This window comes from Canis lupus, chromosome 6 (genome assembly GCF_048164855.1).
Source record: "Canis lupus baileyi chromosome 6, mCanLup2.hap1, whole genome shotgun sequence".
In the NCBI taxonomy this organism is placed as follows: Eukaryota; Metazoa; Chordata; class Mammalia; order Carnivora; family Canidae; genus Canis; species Canis lupus.
This window is the reverse complement of record NC_132843.1, coordinates 23,066,048-23,088,515: the sequence shown is the minus strand read 5'-3', so window position 1 is coordinate 23,088,515 and position 22,468 is coordinate 23,066,048. Positions and strand designations below refer to the sequence as shown.

Genomic DNA, 22,468 nt, shown 5'->3' with positions numbered 1-22,468 from the left:
TCATTCATTAATAGAAAAGAGCATGGGACTAATACATAGAATGTAAGCCATGTAGTGCTTGACATTACTTTTGAGTTTAGCTATCTGTCAGTATTATAATAGTTTTGGCTCTGTGAATAATGGTATAGGATGGTACCTGTTTTTAGGAATGGAAATGGTGTGAGTGACATGGTAGGCATTTCAAACAGGTTTCTCCAAACATCCCAGGGGAGAGGAACCAAATGAAATGGAACGGACAGGTTTCTCCTTGTGGTCAGGCTTCCTGGTTTAAGCCAGTAGTTGAAAAGAGGTGCAGGAAGGTGAGTCACAACGCCCTGTCATTGTTTTCTGGAGGGCACAAGCGTATTGCTTTCATATTTTAATCGTCTAGGTTAAGGACTGCAGAAATTTAAGTAAACTGCAAACCAAACATAAATTGTGTCCCATTCTATTTCTTTTCTCACTGCAAATTCTGGTTTTGGTGGTAGGAAAGGAAGAGTGAAATATCCAGTTAGATGTCCAGCAGTTCAGTTTAGGGGACAGATACAAGGTCAGTGGGTGGCTTTGCCTTGGCACAAGGGAAGGTCTTGGAGTAGAGCCATAGCACACATTTAGTCAACATCTAGGATCTGGAGAGATGCGTTTTCTTGATTTTGTTACTTTTTTTTTTTTTTTTTTTTTTTTTTTGTAGCCTGGAATCCCTTAAGTAATTAATTAACGTCTTTAATTTATGGTAATTTTCTTGCATCTCTGCTCTATCGGCCGTGCAATTTCTAAAACCAAAAACAAGGGCCCCAAAGAAAGGCGTGCCACAGAAGAAAACCCTCTCTCCTGGACCGCACTGTGGGCGTCTGCAGGACGTGGCTCCAGCTGGGAGGCCTCCGGCTGCGGCGCATCGGAGATCGCGGCCCCCGAGCTCGCAGCCGCGGGGCCGAGAGGGCAGCGCGCGGCGCGGGGCGGGGCGGGGCCGGGAGCGCCCGGGGAGTGAGTCCTGCTGCAGTCAGGGCTCCGGCTGGGCAGGGCCGGCGGCTGATCTCCCAGGCGGACACCGGGGCGGGGGGGGCGGTGATGGGGCATATAGGTGGCGACCGGGGCTGAGAACACCTAGCGCAGGTGACTGGCTGGAGGCGACAGGGAGTTCCCGCCTGTTGCGCTCTTCCAGATGAACACTTGAGAGAATAGCAAGGAGGGGCCGATCGGTGTCCTTCGGCCGCGCCTGGAGCCCCACCCTCGGCCAGAGGAAAAGGCCCTTGGCTGCGCGGCGGGCGCTCGGAGAACCCGGGGGGAAAGCGCCCGTCCCCGCGCGCCGCCGGCGGGGCTCGCACTCCTCCGCGCTCCGGCCGCGGCCTTTGGCCTCCGCCTCCGCCTCCGCAGGGCTAGCTCGCCGGGCCCCGCGGGGTCCCATGGCGCCAGCCCGCGCCACCCGCCCCGCCAGCGGAGCCCTCCGCCCGCAACTGCTGCTGACCCTCGCGGTGAGTGGCCGCGGCCGCCTGGGGCGCGCGGGGGGGCGGGGGGCGGCCGGGGTTACTGGGCCGCCGGCTGGCTGCACCCGGGGCGCGGTGGAGACGGGCAGGTGGCCAGCTCGAGGCGGGCGGCCTGCGCCGCGATCGCGGAGGCGGGGAGGAGGGTGTCGGCCGCAGAGGTAGTCGGCGCGGGCGGCGGGAGGCGCAGCCGCAGCCGCAGACGCCCTTCCCAGACCGTGGCCTCTGGGTAGGAGCGGGCCGCGCGGCTCGGGGGGGCGCCTGCCGTCGGCGGGGGAGGCGCGGAGGACCCGGCGGAAAGCGCTCGCCTGGGGTCCGAGGGAGGGCGGGGCGCCCTTCCATCCAGGGGCGGCTCGCAGTGGGAGTGTGCGCGTGTGTGCGGTGTGTGCGGTGTGCGCGCGCAGGAGTGGTCTCGACCCTCTGCGCCGGGAAACGGTGGAGGGGCGGGCCCTAGGTGACCCTTTCTATGGTCCCGTTGTTCGTCGCCCACTGCGATTGCCTTCACCTGGACCTTTTTTTTTTTTTTTTTTAAGATTTTATTTATTCATGAGAGACACAGAGAGAGAGGCAGAGACACAGGCAGAGGGAGAAGCAGGCTCCATGCAGGGAGCCCGAGGTGGGACTCGATCCTGGGACCCCAGGATCAGGCTCTGGGCTGAAGGCGGCGCTAAACCCTTGAGCCACCCCGGCTGCCCCACCTTCATCTTTTAGGGAAATGTTCGTCCGGATTTCTTGTGCACAGAGGCATCGAGATTCTTTTCCTAGGCCCTCTGGCTCTAACTTCTTTCCCATGTTAAAGAACACTGTAGCAGTGACTCCACGCACCCAATCTTCGGAGCGAGAAGGGGTGGTTTTATTTGGGGAGGGACAGTCCCCCTCCCTGGCAGAAGAGACTGGGATCTCAGGGCAGGGCCAGGGCAGGGGGAGTGAGAGGGAGGCAGAAGGTAGGGGAATTCAAAGCCGATGGACAGCCCCTGAGAGAGTTTGGGATCAGAGGTTTCCCAGACTGGATTTCCTGAGTCCCCTAGGAAGAGAAAAATTAAATAGACCAGGTGCCAAAGAGTGCTCAACCCGGTAGTGACCTTTCCTGTTGAGCCTCAAGCGTTCGAGCTCAAGTTCCCCGGAAGGAGGGGCACCCGGGTGACTCAGGTCCTGATCCCTGGATCCTGGAGTCAAGTCCCACATCAGGTTCCATGCAGGGAGCTTGCTTCTCCCTCTGCCTATGTCTCTGTGTCTCTCATGAATAAATAAATAAAATCTTAAAAAAAAAAAAAGTTCCCTGAAGGACAAGGGGACACACCTGAAGAACAGACAGCAGGAAGATTCCTTCTGGGAGTGCTGGAACAGGGGGGAGGAAATACTCGAATTATTTCACTTCTCAACTGCTCTTAGCTGACGGTGAATTCTTTAAATTTTTTAAGTCCCGAAATTGTCGTTGTTTTACTATCATTAATGTCTTTCTCTAGGAATCCTATGGACTCAAACCCTTTATTAAGTTTCCAGGGCACATTGGTATCATAGAAAGCGCCAGGTGCATAGCAATTAATATTTTACCGTTCAGAAAACTAAGAATGGAATAAATAACGGTCGCAAAATATGTAGTCAATGACAAAGAAACAACTTTGGTTAGATCCCTAATAAAGTTGCCACTTCTTTTTAAACCACTGGCCATCATTCTTTGAAGGAAAAGGAGTAATTAAGCTTCGACAATAATACGTATGGGCGATAAATAGCATTGCTTCACATATGCTTACGCACAAAACTTTCTCTGTGTGATCTCAGATCCTTTTGAGAAGAAAAACAATAAAGTATGTAAACGAAAGGGGATTCTTTCCTCATTCCTTGGCTTATTCCTAATTTATTCCTAATCCTCATTCCTTGGCTTTTCTTAGCTTCAAAGCTGGTTTAGCCAGAAGTGGGATAGATAGAAAAAAAGCGCTGGCTCTGGGTACACCCCTTATCCTGCTACATTCTAGCTGGAAGGTGTGGTGTGAGTTCTTCAGGTTGTTCTGGTGTTCGTGTGCATATCTGGGCAAAGTCCTGCCAGCCTCAGACGGTTCTTGTGGTTGGGAGCCTCAAGTATGATAGATGTGTAAAGAGCATTTGAGTAGAAGATATTATTAAATAAGAGTGAATAATTCCTATTCACTGGAGAAACACCCTTTACATTTCCTTCTCTCCAAGTACCCAATTAGTCCTTCACTATTCCACGAATGGGCTTCTCCTGCTTCCTGATATTGTTTTTACCTCACACATGTCTTAACCATTTGAACTCTGGTTTCTACCTAAACACCGAATTAGGCTGCTTGCTTTCTAAGGTCATAGGGATCTCCCTTGCTAAATATAAACCATTCCTTATAGGTTTCCACTGTGTAGATTGTGCCTTTATTGAAACTCACTCCCTTTTTTCTTTTGACCTTCCTGTTTCTGACTACTCAGAATCAGAATCTCTATTCTAGGTCCTGTCCTTGAATAGGACTTAGTATAAGTAGTATAAGTAGTATAGGTGCCTTATACTAATAGGACTTAGTATAAGTAGTATAGGTGCCTCCTTATACTAAATTTGTTAGTTGGGATGTCTTCCTCGAACAATAAGTCTATGTCTACCTAATATGATGTGTGACGCAGCAGTTATTATCTTCTCAAACAATGCTGCTTTTCTTGAGTCCTGTATTTCAGTGAATGACACTACCATACACCTTGTTGCTCAGGTAGGAAGTTTGGAAGCTGTTTGTTTTTCCTTCTTCACTGCTCCCCTCCCCAAATCCATCATTAAGTCCCATTAAATCTACATTCAGAGTTACCTTGCGGAAATCTCTGCTTCTATACATCACCTCTGCTATTACTTTTTGCCATTACAAATAATGTCACAGTGAATAAAGTTGTGTGTTGAACCCATACCTCATGTAGAGTACCACAGAAGAAGTCCAAACAGATGAAAGATTTGTATGTAACATATGATACCATACAGATAATAGGAGACATGGTGAATTCCTATTTAAGTTGGAGTCAAGAAGGCCTATCTATGGTTCACATGGCTTAGATTTCAAAAGCCATTTATTAATATCGAGAAAAGCAATTATATTGTTATAATAATTAATGTAAATATATTATTAATAATATAAATCAATTATATTAAGACATATACACACTTGTCCATGGCAAAAAAAAAAAAAAAAAACCCAAACCAAACCAAAGTATTAAAAGCAAAGTCAAAGGTAACTCAAATTGGAAAAAAAAATGCAGATCATATTTTAAAAGGCTTATCTACAAGTATATAAAGAGCTCTCATAAATTAAATAGTCCAGCATGAGCATGGATGTGAGAAGGTGCCATAAAGTAATAAAAATGGCCCATAAAAGAAGATCTGTGTCATTTCTGGGCTTCACGTATTCCATTTCTGTGTTTGGAACATATAAGCTCTTGGCATGGCTAATATATAGCCCCTCTTCTGGTGACCTCCTCTGGCTCTTAGATGAGGCTAGTTCCCCTGCTATCCTATAGCATCCTATATCTCTTTCTTAGAGCATTTATCCTCCTTTATTGAAATTACAACTATATTTTATCCTTGAACTCCATGTTTCATGAAGATTGGGTTTATTGCTCTGTGTCTGATACATAGTAGACATTCAGTAACGTTAGTAAATATTAGTTAAATGCATAAATGAATGGATGTCCAGGATACTGTTCTCTAAAGTATTGACATAATCTGACATTTCTCACCTTCTCTGTCTGCTCTTTTTATCTTAGTCTAAGTCACCATTCTCCCTCTCTTAGATTTCTTTTTTCAAGATTTATTTATTTATTTATTTATTTATTTATTTATTTATTTATTTATTTATGATAGACATAGAGAGAGAGAGAGAGGGAGAGACACAGGCAGAGGGAGAAGCAGGCTCCATGCCGGGAGCCCCACGCGGCACTTGATCCCGGGTCTCCAAGATCGCACCCTGGGCCAAAGGCAGGTGCCAAACCGCTGAACCACCTAGGGATCTCCCCTGTCTTAGATTTCTGTTGGAACCTCCCAACTGGTCTTCTTGCTTCTACTCTTGCTTCTCTGTAGTCCATTCTCATGGGGCCACCAGAATGAGTCTTTGTAAATGCTCACCACATTATGCCACTCTATAGCTTCTAAACCTATGGCTGCTTCTCTTTGCACTCAGAATAAAATCTGCACTCCCATTATGGCCTTTTAGATCCCACATAATATGTCCATGATTGTCCCTTTTTTTTTTTTTTTTGATTGTCCCTTTAATATCATCTTGTATCACTCTTCCCTCACTGTGCATTCCTTCCATGACTGCCTTTTTGTTCTTTTAACACACCAGGTAAAATCCTCTTCTGGGGTCTTTGTTCTGGTTTTTCTTCCACCTGGAAGACTTTTCCCTATTTAGTGAACTGGTTTGCTTCCTTATTTCATTCAGGCTTCTGGTTTTCCCTTTATCACCTTTTCTCCCTGCTTTAATGTTTATCTTTTGGCATTATATGACCTTTGTGTATTTATTTTTTTGTCTCTCAATCAATATAAGGTAGTCTCTGTGAGGTCAAGGACTTTGCTTTGTTCACTGCTGAGCATTGCCTTGCACCTAGTAAGCAACCAGTAAATGGGGGTTGAATGAATAAGTAGATACATGCTTTCAACCACCTTGAGTTGGACTCTTCACACATCTCCTTTTATTCCTGTTCTAAGATGATACAGCCAACAAACAAACACTTTTCTCAACTTTTAATTTCCAAGTAGGCTCTTCACTGTGTCCATCCATTAATTTCCAAATGACATGTAATCACTTCCTATATAATTTAACTTGGATAATTAAATGTATATGGCATGTGTCATGGAAATAAAACGTGTCTTAGACGTAAATATTTTAATCCAAATTTTAAATTTGTGTTTATAGACTTTGTAAATACAGTGGCAGTGCTAGTCAGCTATCTTGCTTTTGGCCAAAAGCCTTTGCAAAACTATAGAATTGTGAATCTTTCAGAAGTGTGCATTATACAGTTTTAGAACAGAATTAAATTTCAGTGTGTTCAAATACATATAGTATTGGAATTGGTTGCCATAAATCACTAACTCATTTAAAAAATTTTAAGTGGAATGTTTTATAAAATGACCTTACTGATCATTTATGAGAAGATGTGCCTAAAATAAATTCATATTTCAAAGTTATGTGCTTGTTTGTATGGGGTCATAGATAAATAATCTCCAAGTTGCTCTGTGATAATGAGTTCATGCTTCTCTGTAAAGCATTGGGTTTTGTTTAAGATATTATTGATTTGGTACCATAGCTCATAGGCAATTGACAATTGAAACACTTTGCTGACTCTGGAAATTTGTTTTTGTTTCTCCTTCCTATTCGCATACCTGTGCTGCCTTTCTGAATTGTTACTATTCTCTCACACAGGGTGTCATTCGTTCCTGGATATACTCACTAAATTAGCCAGTGAATTTACTATTAATTCTTTTTTACAGAATAAGAAACAAAACCCAAGAGGGTAAGGAATTCCTGGAATTTTTTTTTTTTTAAGATTTATTTATTTATTCATGAGAGACACACACAGAGAGAGGCAGACACAGGCAGAGGGAGAAGCAGGCTCCTCACAGCGAGCCCGATGTGGGACTCGATCCCAGGACCCCGGGATCACGCCCTGAGTCGAAGGCAGATGCTCAACCACGGAGCCACCCAGGCGTCCCGGAATTCCTGGATTTTACATGCTTTGTGAAGGAGGGAGCCATGACCCGGGATCATGCCCTGAGCCAAAGGCAGACGCTCAACCGCTGAGCCACTGAGGCACCCCTTGGTCTATTGTTTTATTCTTTGTTTCCATACAATTTTGTCCTGATTTCTACTACAGTGTTATGTTTTGTTTTTTTAAATATTTTATTTATTTATTCATGAGAGACACACAGAGAGGCAGAGACATAGGCAGAGGGAGAAGCAGGCTCCATGCTGGGAGCCTGATGTGGGACTCGATCCGAGATCCCGGAATCATGCCCTGAGCCCAAGGCCCTCCCTCAACCGCTGAGCCACCCAGGCGTTCCCAGTGTTATGTTTTTAAATTTTATTTTTCTCATTGTATAAACTAATTTATAATTACACCAATTTCTAATTTATGTAAACTATATGCACATTAAAAGGATATTTTTTAAATGCATAATATTGATTTGATATTTTAGATCTTAACATTTACCTGTGATGCCTGCAAAAAAGTCATACTACATGTCCCCTCCAAACTAGATGCTGAGAAATTTGTCGGTAGAGGTAAGAAACTGATTAAATGTGTAATAAATCTTACTTGATATGATATTGTAAAATTAATGTAATTTTTAGAAGGATAACTATTGGAATTCATAGTTAAAACTAACATAATACATTATCATTTGTAATACATTTGGTGTCATTTCAATAAAAGGAATATTCCTTTTTTTGAAAAACATGATTATATGAAGTAGATAAAAAGATTTAGTTTGAGTAATAAATAATTATTAATATTTATACTAGATGCAAAGTACAGTATACGTGATAACATTCTTCTATGAAGCTGGGAAATAGTATTGAAACTATTTCTTGAGTTTAAAAGTGTTGTTTTTGGATTTAATCATAAAACATTTTGGCTTCTCACCGATATGTATTTCCACATATAGCTTTATATCATTTTTTTTTTTCGTGTGCACAAGAGAGAGAAAAGGAGAGAGAGAGAAAGAGTGCATGCACACAGTGCAGGGGAGGGACAGAGGCAGAGGGAGAGAGTATCCTAGGCAGAGGGCCTTGACACTGGGCTGGACCCCACGACCCTGAGATCATGACCTGAGCTGAAGTCGAGTCCCACATTTAACCAAATGAGCCACCCCTTATCAATTAGTTTTTTCACAAAACTCAAAATGTACAAGGAAAGAGCAGACCAGTGAGAACACAGAATATAATGACTAACAGTAGTTACAAAGAGTTAGTTTAAAAACTACTGATTAAGTCTCTAGATTCCCTTTAAGTTCTCACATGTGTGACTCTATAGTTAATTTCAGTTAATAAAGAAAAACTTTTTGGTTTGGTTTACATATTCAAAAACTGGACCTTACATGCCTTTATTTCAGGACAAATATCTTTTTTTTTTTTTGAAGGATGTAAAGTAGGTATTAGAAGTGATGTATGTGTTTATGCACAGTTTAATTAACCATATAGTTTCATATGTGCTTTTAAAAATGCAACATTTACAAGAATCAGTGTAATGAATTTTAAGTTTTTGCCCCCCCCCACAAATGCATAGATTACTGTTAATACCATATATTGTTTTGTTTTTCCTTACAAATGATTGCTGTGTATATTTTCTACAGTTAACCTGAAGGAGTGCTTTCAGTCTGCAAATCTGATTCATTCGAGTGATCCTGATTTCCAAATTTTAGAAGATGGTTCAGTCTATACAACAAATGCTGTTTTGTCTTCAGAGGAGAGAAGTTTTAGCATATTACTTTCCAACACTGAGAACCAAGAAGAAAAGAAAATACTTGTTCTGTTACAGCATCAAACTAAGGTATGCCACACTATAAGGAATGAAGTATAATGAATTGTTTTCTGCAGCTGTAGCATTACCAGGGAAGATGTGGAATCAGAGAAGATGTGGGATAGCTCAGCTTGGTGAAGAATTGAAACCATCATGCACTTTAAAAGTGTTCAAATGATGGAAAAGTCACCACATCAGTTATTCTAGGTTGTAATTCCTTTTCATTTGGGACATGAATGGAGAAATGGGGATGCTGCAGCATGAGAACTTGAGATCAGGTACAAAGACACATTGCTTGATCTTTCCTTTCAAAACACAAGTTTTGGAACTATCTCTGGAGGTCTTCTGTGTCTCAGACAGCATAATCTGTAGTCTTAAACAGTAAATGGCTGTGTTAGTTTGAGGTCAAGACCTCACACATGCTTTCTGTATTCTGGTACTAGAGATCCAGATGACTTCTGTTCAACCATTGGCCATTATTCACTGCAGCAGCTTGAGAGTTATCACCCTTTTTTTTCTCCTCATTCTGACACAGATCTCTCTTTTGGCCTGTGGCTCTTCCTAGCTGCTGGTGAGTGGAAGGTGCATATGCTGGATTTAGAAGGTCATTCAACTGTATATTCCTTTCTCTTGCATCTCTCTCCTCCCATGGTTTTGCATGTATGCAGTATGGCAGCAGTAACATTGGTTTTGTTTTGTTTTGTTTTTAAAATTTGCTTCTAGGCTTCCAATTCCATCTCTTTTTCTTCCATATTTGTACCAAGTTATTTTCTCAAGAGGATTGATGTAATAACAGTTATTATTTTTTTGTTACCTTTTTGCAGTGTTGATATTTAGTTTGGTTTTCAAGCACGACCATGGTCTTACACCTTCCCAGTTAATCCTCATGAGAGATGTGTCAGAATTCCAACGTTTGTGAATAAAGTAATCATTGACTTTATTTTTTTTTCCTGTGTTCTAAATTGAGGTACTAAAGAAAAGACATTCTAAAGAAAAAGTTCTAAGACGTGCCAAGAGAAGATGGGCTCCTATTCCTTGTTCAATGCAGGAGAATTCTTTGGGTCCTTTCCCACTTTTTCTTCAGCAGGTACAATTTACTATCCTTTCATTGTGAAAGTCAGTGATTTCCTTTTTTTTTTTTTTTTTAATGTGGACAATGAATATGCAGTTATTTTAAAAACAGTTGCATATGAATACATGAGTATGTGTATTATATGTTTCAATAAATGGATATAAATATATATTTTTATACTAGCATACAGTTTTTTGTAGTTTAGTCATGCAAAGACCATTTATGAAATTGTAAAACCCGTCTAGCACTCTCAAACACATGGTTCCTTAATGAATTTTCATGTTAGCAAGCGTGTTGCCTGGACATAGTCTAGCAACCCCCATATTCCATAATAGATGAAATTGCTGACACAAAGACAAATGCCATGAAGGGGAAAAGACACATACATCCTTTCTATTGTTTTTCCTCAAGTCCACTACTTAAATCATACTGGATCCATATTTTCTCTCTCTTTTAACTTTTAGAAGCAACCTCAGCAAATCTTGCCTTCTTCCAATATCCACAGCCACTACCATTCAATCTTTGACTTAGGTTTCTTTTTTCTCAGTTCTTGAAATTTGAGAGAGAACTCTTCTTTATTTCCTACCAACAAATTTAATGTAGCTGAGAGAAGAGCATATTAAATTTGGGAAAGAAATAATTTGAAAATAATTGTTAGTCATCCTGACATGCAGTTAAGATCTTACTAAGAGGATCAAAAGAACGAGGGGAAATATTGGCTTTTACCAGAATATAACACTTACCAGAATATTATGTCATTTCTATTCTCACTCATATCCATTTCCACCCCTTCTTTCACCTCAGCTTCTTTAGTAAAAAAGATGCTGACAAATAACAGAAACGAATTAAGGAAGGCATTTCCCATGTTTTTGTCCTGTAGACAGTAACTTTAAACTGAGCGTCTCAGATGTTATGTATAATAAAAACTCAAGCTTAAAAAATTGACAAAAGGGTAATTTTTCACGCTCAGAATACTTTTTCTCTGACAGTTAAAGTCTTAAATGTTTGGTCCACATAGGATCCATTTAGCCTTTAAAGCATTTCTCAGTTATTCTGGAAAACTAAGACACTACTACATTGTTGTCCTCATGCCTTGCTCTTGAAATTTCTCAGTTATGAGTCTTCCTTATTTTATTGCTATTTCTTACTCATACATGATAATAAAGGGGACAGTTACTTATTGCAACAAACATGGCGACATGATTGGAGAAATATATATAGATGAAAGTTTTGCTGAAATAAAAATTTGTCTCTTATGCATATAATATCTACTTTTTAGATTCAATCTGACACCGCACAAAACTACACTATATTCTATTCCATAAGAGGACCTGGGGTAGACCGAGAACCTAAGAATTTATTTTATGTAGAGAGAGATACTGGAAATCTGTTTTGTACTCGTCCTGTAGATCGTGAGGAATATGAATCCTTTGAGGTAAGTCTGAAGTTTACATATTGTATTAATGATTGTTAAGCTTGGCTATTTAATCTCTCATTCTCAATTTATTTACCTTTTTCTATTCTCTGAGTTTGTTGTCTATGCTCTGGTTACATCTGATAGCACAAATTTGAAACAAAAAGAAATACCATTAGTTTCTTAGATTGATCTTGGTATGGTAATGTTACTTTTTAAAAAATATTTTATTTATTTATTTATTTTAGAGAGAAAGAGAGAAAGAGAGAGAGAGAGAGAGATCCTGAGTAGGGAGGGGGGAGCAGAGGGAGAGGGAAAGAATCACATACAGACTCCACACTGAGCACAGTGCCCTACACAAGACTCAATCTCACAACCTCACAACCTTACAACCCTGAGATCATGACCTGAGCTGAAACCAAGAGTCAAATGCTAACCAACTGAGCCACTGAGGCACCCCTAGAATTGAACATTTAGTTTAGAATTGCTACAAGATGGCCTTCTAAGTACTTGAGATATTCTGCTTTCTCTGAGAACTGTTATGAGAAAAATTGGAATTGAAATTCATATTATAAAATTAAGAGAAAGAAATTGCATTCCACGCAGAATTTATAGCTGTGCATTTATTCTATTTCTGACTTTCCCTTTTTAAATTAAAAAAATCCTCTGACTTTCCCTTTTTAAATTAAAAAATCCTCATGAAGAGAATTATCTAAATATAACTACCAATATGCATAAAATTCTACTTACTAAGAATAGTAAGATAATATAGTAAGTAATAAGATAATATTCTAGTTAACTGTACCTGGGGAGTTTGGAGTTCTAAGAATCCAAAGTTAACAAAGATCCAGAAAGTGATATTGAAAATCTATGCACCAAAAAAAAAAAAAAAAAAAAAAAACAACTATGCACCTGAAACTTTAAAACAAAACAAAATAATAGAGAAATGGAAAGATTTCAGGGTCATGCGTTGGAAGAACAAATATTGTTAAAATGTCTATACTATGCAAAGCAATCTATAGATTTAATGCAGTCACTATCAAAACACCAGCAGCATTTTTCACAGAACTAGAACAAACAGTCCGAAAATTTTTATAGAACAACCAAAGACCTTGAATAGTTAAAGCAGTCTTGAAAAAGAAAAAAAAAATCCAGATTTCAAGTTATATTACAATGCTGTACTAATCGGGGCACCTGGCTGCCTCATTTGGTGAAACATGTGACTTGATCTCAGGGTTGTGAGGTTAAGCTGATGCTGGGTGTAGAGATTACTTAAAAAAATCTTTAAAAATAAACAAAGTTATCCTAATCAGAACAATATAGTATTGGCATAAAAATAGAGACATATCTGGAGATCCCTGGGTGGCTCAGCGGTTTGGCGCCTGCCTTCGGCCCAGGGGGTGATTCTGGAGTCCCGGGATCAAGTTCCACGTCGGGCTCCTGCATGGAGCCTGCTTCTCCCTCTGCCTGTGTCTCTGCCTCTTGCTCTCTCTGTGTCTCTCATGAATAAATGGATGAAATATTTAAACAAATAAGAAACAAAACAAGCATGCAAAGGGAAAAATAAAAGAGAGGCAAATCAAGAAACAGACTTAACTAGAGAATAAACTGACGGTTACAGGTGGGTGGGAGGTGAAATAAGTAATGGAGATTAGGAGGGCACTTGTGATGAGCACTGGGTGTTTGTATGGAAGTGTTGAATGACTATAGTCCACCTGAAATTGATATCACACTATGTTAACAATGGAGTTAAAATAAGAAATTTAATAAAACAAAGCAAAAAACCCACAAAATAATCTTTAAGACTGTTCTGGGAAAATAATAATAAAAGCTTTAACACTCATCAACAGTACAGCACTAGTAAAGAAACCAGAATTGCCTATGTTATTATATTGGATAAACTTAAACAAAATGCTATTGTACACCATGAGATTAACTACCTCCTGTGACATTAAGGTTATGTCCACATCCCCAGACAATAACAAATGGTGAAACTCAGACTGCAGTGCTGAACAGTCTCCAAATTAAAGCCAAAGGTAGTTGGAACCATATTTTGATTTTGCTTTTTTTCCTTATTTAACTCTTCACAGCTAATTGCCTTTGCCACAACTCCAGACGGATACACTCCAGAACTTCCACTGCCACTGGTAATCAGAATTGAGGATGAAAATGACAACTACCCCATTTTTACAGAAAAAACTTATGTTTTTACAATTTCTGAAAATTGCAGAGTTGGTGCGTATCTACCTTAACAATGTGTGCAAGTTAGTGTTTTAATTCATAAGTTGAATTTCACTTTGGCTATTGGGAGGAAGCATATCCTGCTGGCAAGAATAAGGGACTTGCCAATCAGGGCTGCTGTGGGTGGAATTTGCTCTGCCTTTCACTAGCTGTGTTCTGTAACACTGGTCAAGTTTCCTGGTCTTGACAAGCCTTATTTCCTTATCTGTAAAATGGGTTATTGATATGCAAGATTGTTATGAAGATTAATGACACATCATAAACCTGAAATGCCAAGCTTAGTGCCCGAAAACTAGAGAAATTACTTGATACATGTTATTTTGCCTTTCTGTGTGAGATAAATACTTTTAAGAGCACACACTCTGAACAGAACGTCTTTGTGCAATTGAAGTCTTAGCCTTGAAGAGATCTATTGATATTCTGTACTGGTTAAGTGATTGACAATATTCTGAGCATTATCATAAAGATCATTGAAAATAATACAAATGTTTTCTTAAGCTTATGTCAATGGACCGTAACAGCTGGAAGTCAGAATGCCATTTTTGAGTCTCCCAGAAAGATCTAACTAAATTAAGAGTTTTGGACAAATTTTTGACCATTTGATCAAATTAAGGGCAGACCTACAAATAGCAAAAGGGTAAAGAGTAGTTAGAATTCTTTTGTCTACAGATACAAAGGCAATGGAGGGATATTATCAACATTTATAAAAATCATACATTAAATACAATAAATACAGATATGGTCCCCAAATTCAAAAATGTTACAATGCTGGGATAGTTTTTAAAAATAATACTTCATATAGAAGTCTGCAGATGGCCCAAAAGCTTTTTGAGGTAAATGGAAAGGAGTGAAATAAAAGGAGAGTTGGAAAGGTAAAAGTTTTGGAAATTGAAAAGGATTTTTCCCATATGTAGGTTCTACGGTGGGACAGGTGTGTGCAACTGACAAAGATGAACCTGATACGATGCACACACGTCTCAAATACTCCATCATCGAGCAGTTGCCAGCGTATCCCACACTATTTTCCATGCATCCAACTACAGGCGTGATCACCACGTCCTCATCTCAGCTAGACAGAGAGGTAACATAAATATTAGCAGCCAAAACCTGATTATCACATCGCCATTTAATTATATCTGTATATCTCTGTAGAGCACCTGTGGATTTGTTTGTGAAAAGCATGTTGTAAATCTAATTTTAGAAAAGTTATATTTTAAGTATGCAGATGGAGGTCATTAATTTTGCAATGTGCCAATTTTGAACTGCTAATTTGTTCTCTCTTGAAATATGTATGTTTTACAAAGTCAAGTTTCCCAATATTAACATTTTTATAGTATAGTAGTAAAAACAAGAAACATCAAATGTGAAAAGAGAAACTTTTGAAAATGTGCAGAAATTTGTTATTTACAGATAACAATGTTTCTTTTGTTTTGCCTGTGTCATCCCTTCCCCAACAATCTCATCTATATTCTTCCCCTTATATATTTGATTAAAAGTAAATTTATTTCCCTTTTATCGCTAGTTTACCATTTTCAACTGACTATTTGAAATCCTTATTTGGATGTTTACAGGTACCAAAGCTGCAACTCATGTAAAATCGAACTCTTTTTTTCCTTCTAAACATATTTTCTCCTTGCTATGCTTTCTAGTTAAAAAGACATTAATACATTCTTTTCTTGTTGATAATTTTTATATTGACACCTTGAATTTACATTCTCAAAATTGTATTTGATGATTCCTCTTGTTCCCTTGATCAGATCACTTACTTCCAAAATTGTCTTTGTTTATATTCTGTCCATTTCCACTGTAACTATCCTAATGTAGTGAGTCATTCACATGGTTATTCAACTTTTGCCTCTTCACCAAGCATTTATTGATCTGAATTCTTATAGCAGTTTATCTGGCCTACTTATTACATTTATAATCCTTAAACTATAGTAATACATGTTTGTCAGGTATTTCCTTGATTCCTAAAACTTCATACCAGATTCATTTCATTTTCCTCTCCTTTATCCTCATAGATTAGAGTAGTGGTCCTCAAATTTTCTGATCTCAGGACCTTTTACAGTCTTATGGAAGATTCCAAAGATCTTTTGTTTATGTGAGTTAATATTTATTGATATTTACTCCATTAGCATTTAAAGCTGACACAAGTTTAAAATATTTCTTTATTCATCCATTTTAAAAATCATAAATATATTACATGCTATCATAAATAACATTTTTATAAAAAAATTACATTTTCCAAAACAGTAAATAATTTACTGATAAGACTGAAGCTATAATGCATTTTTCCAAGTATCTTTAATACCTGACTTAATATAAGACTGGTGGATTCTCTTATCTCTTTCTGTATTCAGTTTGTTATAATATGTAGCTTTAGCTAAAATATATAAAGAAAACCCAACGTGATACGAAGTTAGAAAAGAAAGGAGTATTTTTTTGTTATTCATAAGAGACATAGAGAGGCAGAGGCAGAGGGAGAAGCAGGCTCCCTGCAGGGAGCCTGATTCAGGACTCAATCCCAGGACTCTGGGATCATGATCTGAGCCAAAGGCAGGCACTCAACCATTGGGCCACCCAGGCACCCCAAAAGAGGAGTATTTTAATAGTAATTTCACATCATTGTGGCTACTCTTTTGATACTACACCAAAACTTGACAAGTTTTGTTTTGTAAATGCTAGTTTCATAAATGTGTCTTTTGCAGTGGGCATTCTGAAGCCTGTTGTCAATGAGCTTTCATAATTTGTTACATTAAAATCCATGGGTCTATCTTGTACTCTGAGTCGACAATTTACCCATGTATGATTTTGTAACATCATGTGTTGACCATTTGTAAAATAGTTTCACTGAGTTATGTAGATCTTCCATATATTGACACATTCCATTAAGCAATATAGGAAAAAAGTCACCTTGTCACCTCTATTGATACTACAATGGCTGATAAAAATTTTCAAGAAGTCTCATTTTTGTTTGAAACTCCAATTTATAATTGGGAACAAATAGTTTTTTTCCTTGAAGTGACAGATTCACTTTATGTGTAACAGAATGTCTTCCAGGGCAGCCTGGGTGGCTCAGCAGTTGAGTGCCTGCCTTTGGCCCAGGGCGTGATCCTGGAGCCCTGGGATCGAGTCCCACATTGGGCTCCCTGCATGGAGCCTGCTTCTCTCTCTCTGCCTATGTCTCTGCCTCTCTCTGTGTATGTGTCTCTCATGAATAAATAAAATCTTAAAAAAATGTCTTCCAAATATACTAGTCTGAATAATGATAGATGTCTTTTATGTAAAAGTGGTATTTTATGGAATAAGAACCCCAAAACAATGGCTAGTTCAGCTCATAAATAACCACACAAGTACTTCCCTTGAGAAGAACATCATGCTATGTTATGTAGCAGAACTGCTTTATTCATACCTCCCATTTCTTCCCTAGACTAATGGGTTGAAATTTAATAAAATTTAATAAAATTATAATTTTTCACTGCATCTACAAGGACATTTCTAAGTAAATTTTATTTTATTTTATTGTAATTGTATTTTATTTATAAATTCATTTATTTTTACTGTATGTGCCAGTGACGAATATAGTATCATTTACAGAATAAATGAATGAATGAATTGCTCTGTATTGTAGCTCCAGGAACTATACAGATTCTTCATAGAATTTATGTGCTTAGGAAAAGCAGAATATAGACCAAGTCCTCTTTTATTATCAAGTCTTGAATATCCCTTTCTAATAAGTCAGTTGAAAACATTGGACTAATGAAGGAATCTTGCGGTGTTTTTACTTAAGAGTGCTCTGGAGACACATACTGATGCCAGGATTCCAGCTTTCATCTCTTCACTTCAATCCCTTAAGCGCTTTAAGTGTCACAATTTTTCTTCCATCTGAAGATCTTGCAAGTGAATATTTATGTCCCACACTTCATTTCTTTCGCTTTTTTATCAGCCAGTTGATTATTTTGAGTAAATCTTAATTAAAAAAAATATGTATTTTCTCCTAAAGTATACTAGCATGAGTTTTTAAATGAGGCCAGTATTTTTCAACTCTGCAGATGTGATTATGAGAGAAGAGTAAATCAGGAAAATTATGTGTCAAAAGCATAGACATAGAGAAATTTTAGTTTTATTTTAGGTAAGACATAAGGGATAAGAAAGTTTAAGAAGTGATGAAATTAAGAGAAAGGTAAACGTTCTTGGTAGAAGGGTAGGATGGTTTTTTACATATTATTTTGTCCTTTGAAAAGAGATGAATTATATGGGAAAGGTATTAGCATCATCATTTTATAGAAGAGAAAATCTAGCTTAAAAAGACTTTTCCAACTGCCAGAAAGATTACATTTGTTATTTTTAGAGTTAGGAAAAGAACCCAAAGCTTCTAAATTCGTCCAGAGGGCTTTATTATTAGAGTTGCTTTTAATCCTTTCATGCCTTACTTAGGATAAATGAAACCATTATGAGGAGAAACTATTTTTTTTTTCATTAGCAATGAGACTTCCACAATTCCTGATGAATATAAAACCCTAAGAACCAGATTACGTTTTCCATAGAGAGAAAAGAAATTACAGTTCATCTTTCTATAAATGTAAATACTTAAAATCTGCCCTTTTTATGAGAGAGTATTTTACCTCATTATTAAAAGACTGGTATGAGAGTCACTGCTATGTAGTTTTCAACATGAGAATGTATTTTGGATAGGAAATAAAGATTTTGGTTAACTGCTAGGCACTTTAAAATGTGCTCATTTACTCACCAGAAAGAGTAAAACCAAAACCAATTTTTCTATATTCTATATAGAGTAGCACTTTAAATTTGAAAAACTAATCTATTTTCATAAATTAATAGAAAATGACTAGTGTGAGGAAATTATTCTTTTGCCAGTACCTGAAAACTATGAAATTTAATGGTGTACTTCTTACATTTTTAATGCAAGAAAAATTACAGAGTGTAAATTAAGATTTCATTTATAATGTTGCTTTCACTCAGTAATGAAATTCTCTCTTTTCAGCTAATTGATAAATACCAGTTGAAAATAAAAGTACAAGATATGGATGGTCAATATTTCGGTTTGCAGACAACTTCAATTTGCATCATTAATATTGATGATGTAAATGACAACTTGCCAACATTTACCCGTACTTCTGTAAGTACATGACAGTAATAAAAGAAAAATGTATGACCCAGTGTTAATTGTTAAATATTCATAACTCCATCCACATCCCATGATTTCAAATGCAGTATCCCCAACCACGTGACAGTTACAATCATGTAAACATAGGCCTTGGAAATTAGAAAGACTGAGTTTGTTTCCTAGAGTGTTCTATTTGTAATAGTTACTAATTAAGGCTCTTTTGTTGTTTTTATTATTTCAGTATGTGACATCAGTGGAAGAAAATACTGTTGATGTCGAAATCCTCCGTGTTACTGTTGAGGATAAGGATTTAATGAATACTGCGAATTGGAGAGCTAATTATACCATTTTAAAGGGTAATGAAAATGAGAATTTTAAAATAGTAACAGACCCGAAAACCAATGAAGGAATTCTGTGTGTGGTTAAGGTAAGAATAAATTAGTAAATTAGTTCTTTGTATCTTATAATCTCATAGATAAGCATAATAGAGCTTAATAAAAAAAAAAGGGAATTCTGGTAAATAGAGAAATAAAATAGATATACAGGTAAATATAAATGCTATGTTCTCCATATCTATATTGAGATGAGTATATTCAAATTGGAGAACCTTTTATAAACTAATGATATTTAAGATAATATTATGTATGTGTGTCCAATAGTATCCACTTTGAAACCAACATCTCTTAATTAAAAAATGGGCATAGCTTTGATGCCCATGGGACAGTGCCAAATTTCTGCAGCCCATTCTTTCTGTAGCTGGGTCAGGGTGCCTCCACTTATTTATTGAATTTCCCAAATGGTGAGTTATTCCTGGTGAGACCCAGAGGGGCAACATTTGTAGATCTGTTCATCTATACCTAGCATACATTACAGCCTTAGCTTCTGGGTTGAGAATGGGAATCCTCAACCATTCAAAGTTGCAAATATTTGTAAAACCTCCTTCTAATACTATTCTGCAACATCTCAGAAGATCCCATTGCTAATTTAGGAGCCAGTTAGCCCCTAAAGCCACCTGAGCTCCTTTTGCTTTGGACACAGTCATAGTCTTATTTCTGCTAAATCTTTAACTAGGGATCCCTGGGTGGTGCAGTGGTTTGGTGCCTGCCTTTGGCCCAGGGCGCGATCCTGGAGACCCGGGATCGAGTCCCACATCGGGCTCCTGGTGCATGGAGCCTGCTTCTCCCTCTGCCTGTGTCTCTGCCTCTCTCTCTCTCTCTCTCTGTGACTATCATTAATAAATAAAAATAAAATAAATCTTTAACTAGAACATGATTCTATCCTGGGTTCATGCAGTTTCCCTTTTGTACCTATTCACAAAGAACATGAACTAAAAATGACAAATTCTTTTTCTTGTAAGAAATTGTAATGATGAAAATTAACTGCAGTTTGTGGGTTCATTTCTCTGTTTCAGAACAGCAAAGAAATATCCTTTGAATCCTATCTCTTTCCTCACCTAACTCCTGCCCTAACCCTTCATATCCTAAGAAACAATTTTATCTCTGTGAAGTCCAAGACCTCACAGGATTTCTGTCTTGCAGGAAATGCCTTTTACCTATTCTCATTACAACTACATATCAGGCAAGATAAAATAAAAACCTTCCATTAAATTTGGTACTGCCAGTTCTTTGAAAAGTAACTGAGATGGAAGAGCTGAAAAAGGAGAGTGTAATGTCCATAAGCTTTCTATTTTTTCTCTCTGAAAAACATTTGATAAAATTTGGCCTACATTTTCTACTCCAAACCAGGTACAAATAATTTTATTCATTTCAGAAGGATAGGATAAGCTGTCCCAAAATGAATGTATAGTAAATAACTTTTGGTTAGGGTATGTAGTGTGTGAAGTTATCTCTCAAGGGTTAACCTTGAAACACCTTTTTATTAAATAGTTTTTTAATTCATTATCAGGACCTCTGACATAACTGGCAGTTGAGGAACAGTTTTGGTTTGGTTTGGTTTGGTTTGGTTTTTCTGGTTCCACCCAAATCCTGAATCAGTTGGATTCCCCTCCTTCAATCACCTCCGCGTTTCTGGGTATATATTTAATATTCTCCTGACTATTCTCAAGATTAGTTATGCATGCCAGTTAGCATTGCCAAATATTAGCTGTCTTGAGCTCATTTTCCACACAATTTTTTTTTCTTGTAGCCCCTGAATTATGAAGAAAGAAAACAGGTGGACCTACAGATTGTTGTAGTTAATGAAGCTCCATACTCGAAAGAGGGTAGCTTACGATCTACCATGAGCACAGCAACAGTTACTGTTAATGTAAAAAATCAAGATGAGGGCCCTGAGTGTAGCCCTCGAGTACAAACCATTCAAACTAAAGAAAATGTGCCAGTGGGGACAGAGATTCAAGGATACAAAGCGTATGACCCCGAAACAAGAAGTAGCAGTGGCATAAGGTATCCTGTTTTAGTTAACTCCAAATTTACCATGTTTTTAAAATTCATAATTTGCTGCCAAAATTATAATTGGGCCTATGATACAGTTGTTATTTTACTTCGTTATTAACAGGTACAAGAAATTAAGTGATCCAAAAGAGTGGGTCAGAATAAATGAAAACACAGGATCCATTACAATTTTCAGAAACCTGGATCGAGAGGCAGAGATGATCAGAGGTGGTATATATAATATTACAATTCTTGCATCAGACAAAGGTAAGAACTTTGTTTCTAAGCCAGCTACATCAGTTTCCCCCTACTTTCATCCTCAGTTCTTAAGCCAACCACATTGATTTTAAGTCAGCTCCATGTATTCTCGAAATATATTTCTCCCTGGAAGACATGGAGCAATTGAAAGGTTTGATGTAGTTTATTAACACATGGATGTTTCCTAATAACACGCTCAGTTTTATGTAATTATAAAATTTAGTAATAGAAATACTGGAAACCATAATTTATTAAAAGTAAACAATCATTGAAAAGTGAGAAAGTTACTCTAGTAAAATTAGCTTCAATTTATCTAGTCGTATCTTTTAAAATACTCACTTTGGCAGGAAAGTTCGTTGCAGGGAGCACATACTTATTGCCCCATAGCGCATTCCTAGAAAACTGTTTTTGTCTTTTTACAGGGAACTATCAGTGTACGTGGAGGTTAGAATTCTGATTAAGAACATTATATAAAAATAATCATAGTCATGATTAACAGTACCTTATAAAATTAAACACTGTGAATCCATAAAACCATATAAAGTGTAAAATGTTCTATGAGTGCTACAAAATGGAGAGAAATGTGAACACAGTGGTTATGAGATCCATTTAGTGTATGAGTTACATTTGGCCTTTGTGCATCCATAAACTAAATATGTTGACTACAGTAAACATCAGTTATTACACTATAGCTTACAACATTAGAGTCTAGAAGTGATTTTGGAAGATGTTTTAGGTATTTCAGTGCTCTCTAAAGTGAGAAATGGTTTATATCCATTGACTGAATTGGTAAGGGTGTGATTATTATTAATTCAACTTTGATTCATTAAAGACTGTCCCTTAAGGCCTCAGCTTCCTTTATCCCTTTGTCAGGACATGCTTTTTGGTCAAAGGCAGATGAAAATCAAATCTGTTCTTGTTACATTTTTTTTCTAAGATTTATTTATTTATGATAGACATAGAGAGAGAGAGAGAGAGAGAGAGGCAGAGACACAGGAGGAGGGA

The 22,468-nt window shown here is 38.0% G+C and overlaps 1 protein-coding gene across 5 annotated transcripts in view; it reads left to right on the top strand.

Moving 5' to 3' along the window:
• The first annotated feature begins 1,165 nt into the window (after positions 1–1,165).
• DSC2 (desmocollin 2) overlaps positions 1,166–22,468 on the top strand; it is a 32,997-nt gene continuing 11,694 nt past the window's right edge. For 2 of the 5 annotated variants that reach the window (XM_072829120.1, XM_072829122.1), the window contains exons 1-11: positions 1,294–1,451; positions 7,639–7,723; positions 8,794–8,990; positions 9,937–10,047; positions 11,312–11,467; positions 13,537–13,681; positions 14,602–14,768; positions 18,693–18,827; positions 19,057–19,242; positions 20,961–21,217; positions 21,330–21,472. In XM_072829120.1, coding sequence (XP_072685221.1) covers positions 1,383–1,451; positions 7,639–7,723; positions 8,794–8,990; positions 9,937–10,047; positions 11,312–11,467; positions 13,537–13,681; positions 14,602–14,768; positions 18,693–18,827; positions 19,057–19,242; positions 20,961–21,217; positions 21,330–21,472 — 1,651 coding nt within the window. In that variant the 5' untranslated portion in view covers positions 1,294–1,382. Of the gene's footprint in view, positions 1,452–1,501; positions 1,690–7,638; positions 7,724–8,793; positions 8,991–9,927; positions 10,048–11,311; positions 11,468–13,536; positions 13,682–14,601; positions 14,769–18,692; positions 18,828–19,056; positions 19,243–20,960; positions 21,218–21,329; positions 21,473–22,468 lie in introns of those variants that run through there. The other 3 variants (XM_072829123.1, XM_072829121.1, XM_072829124.1) reach the window with 3 other exon arrangements.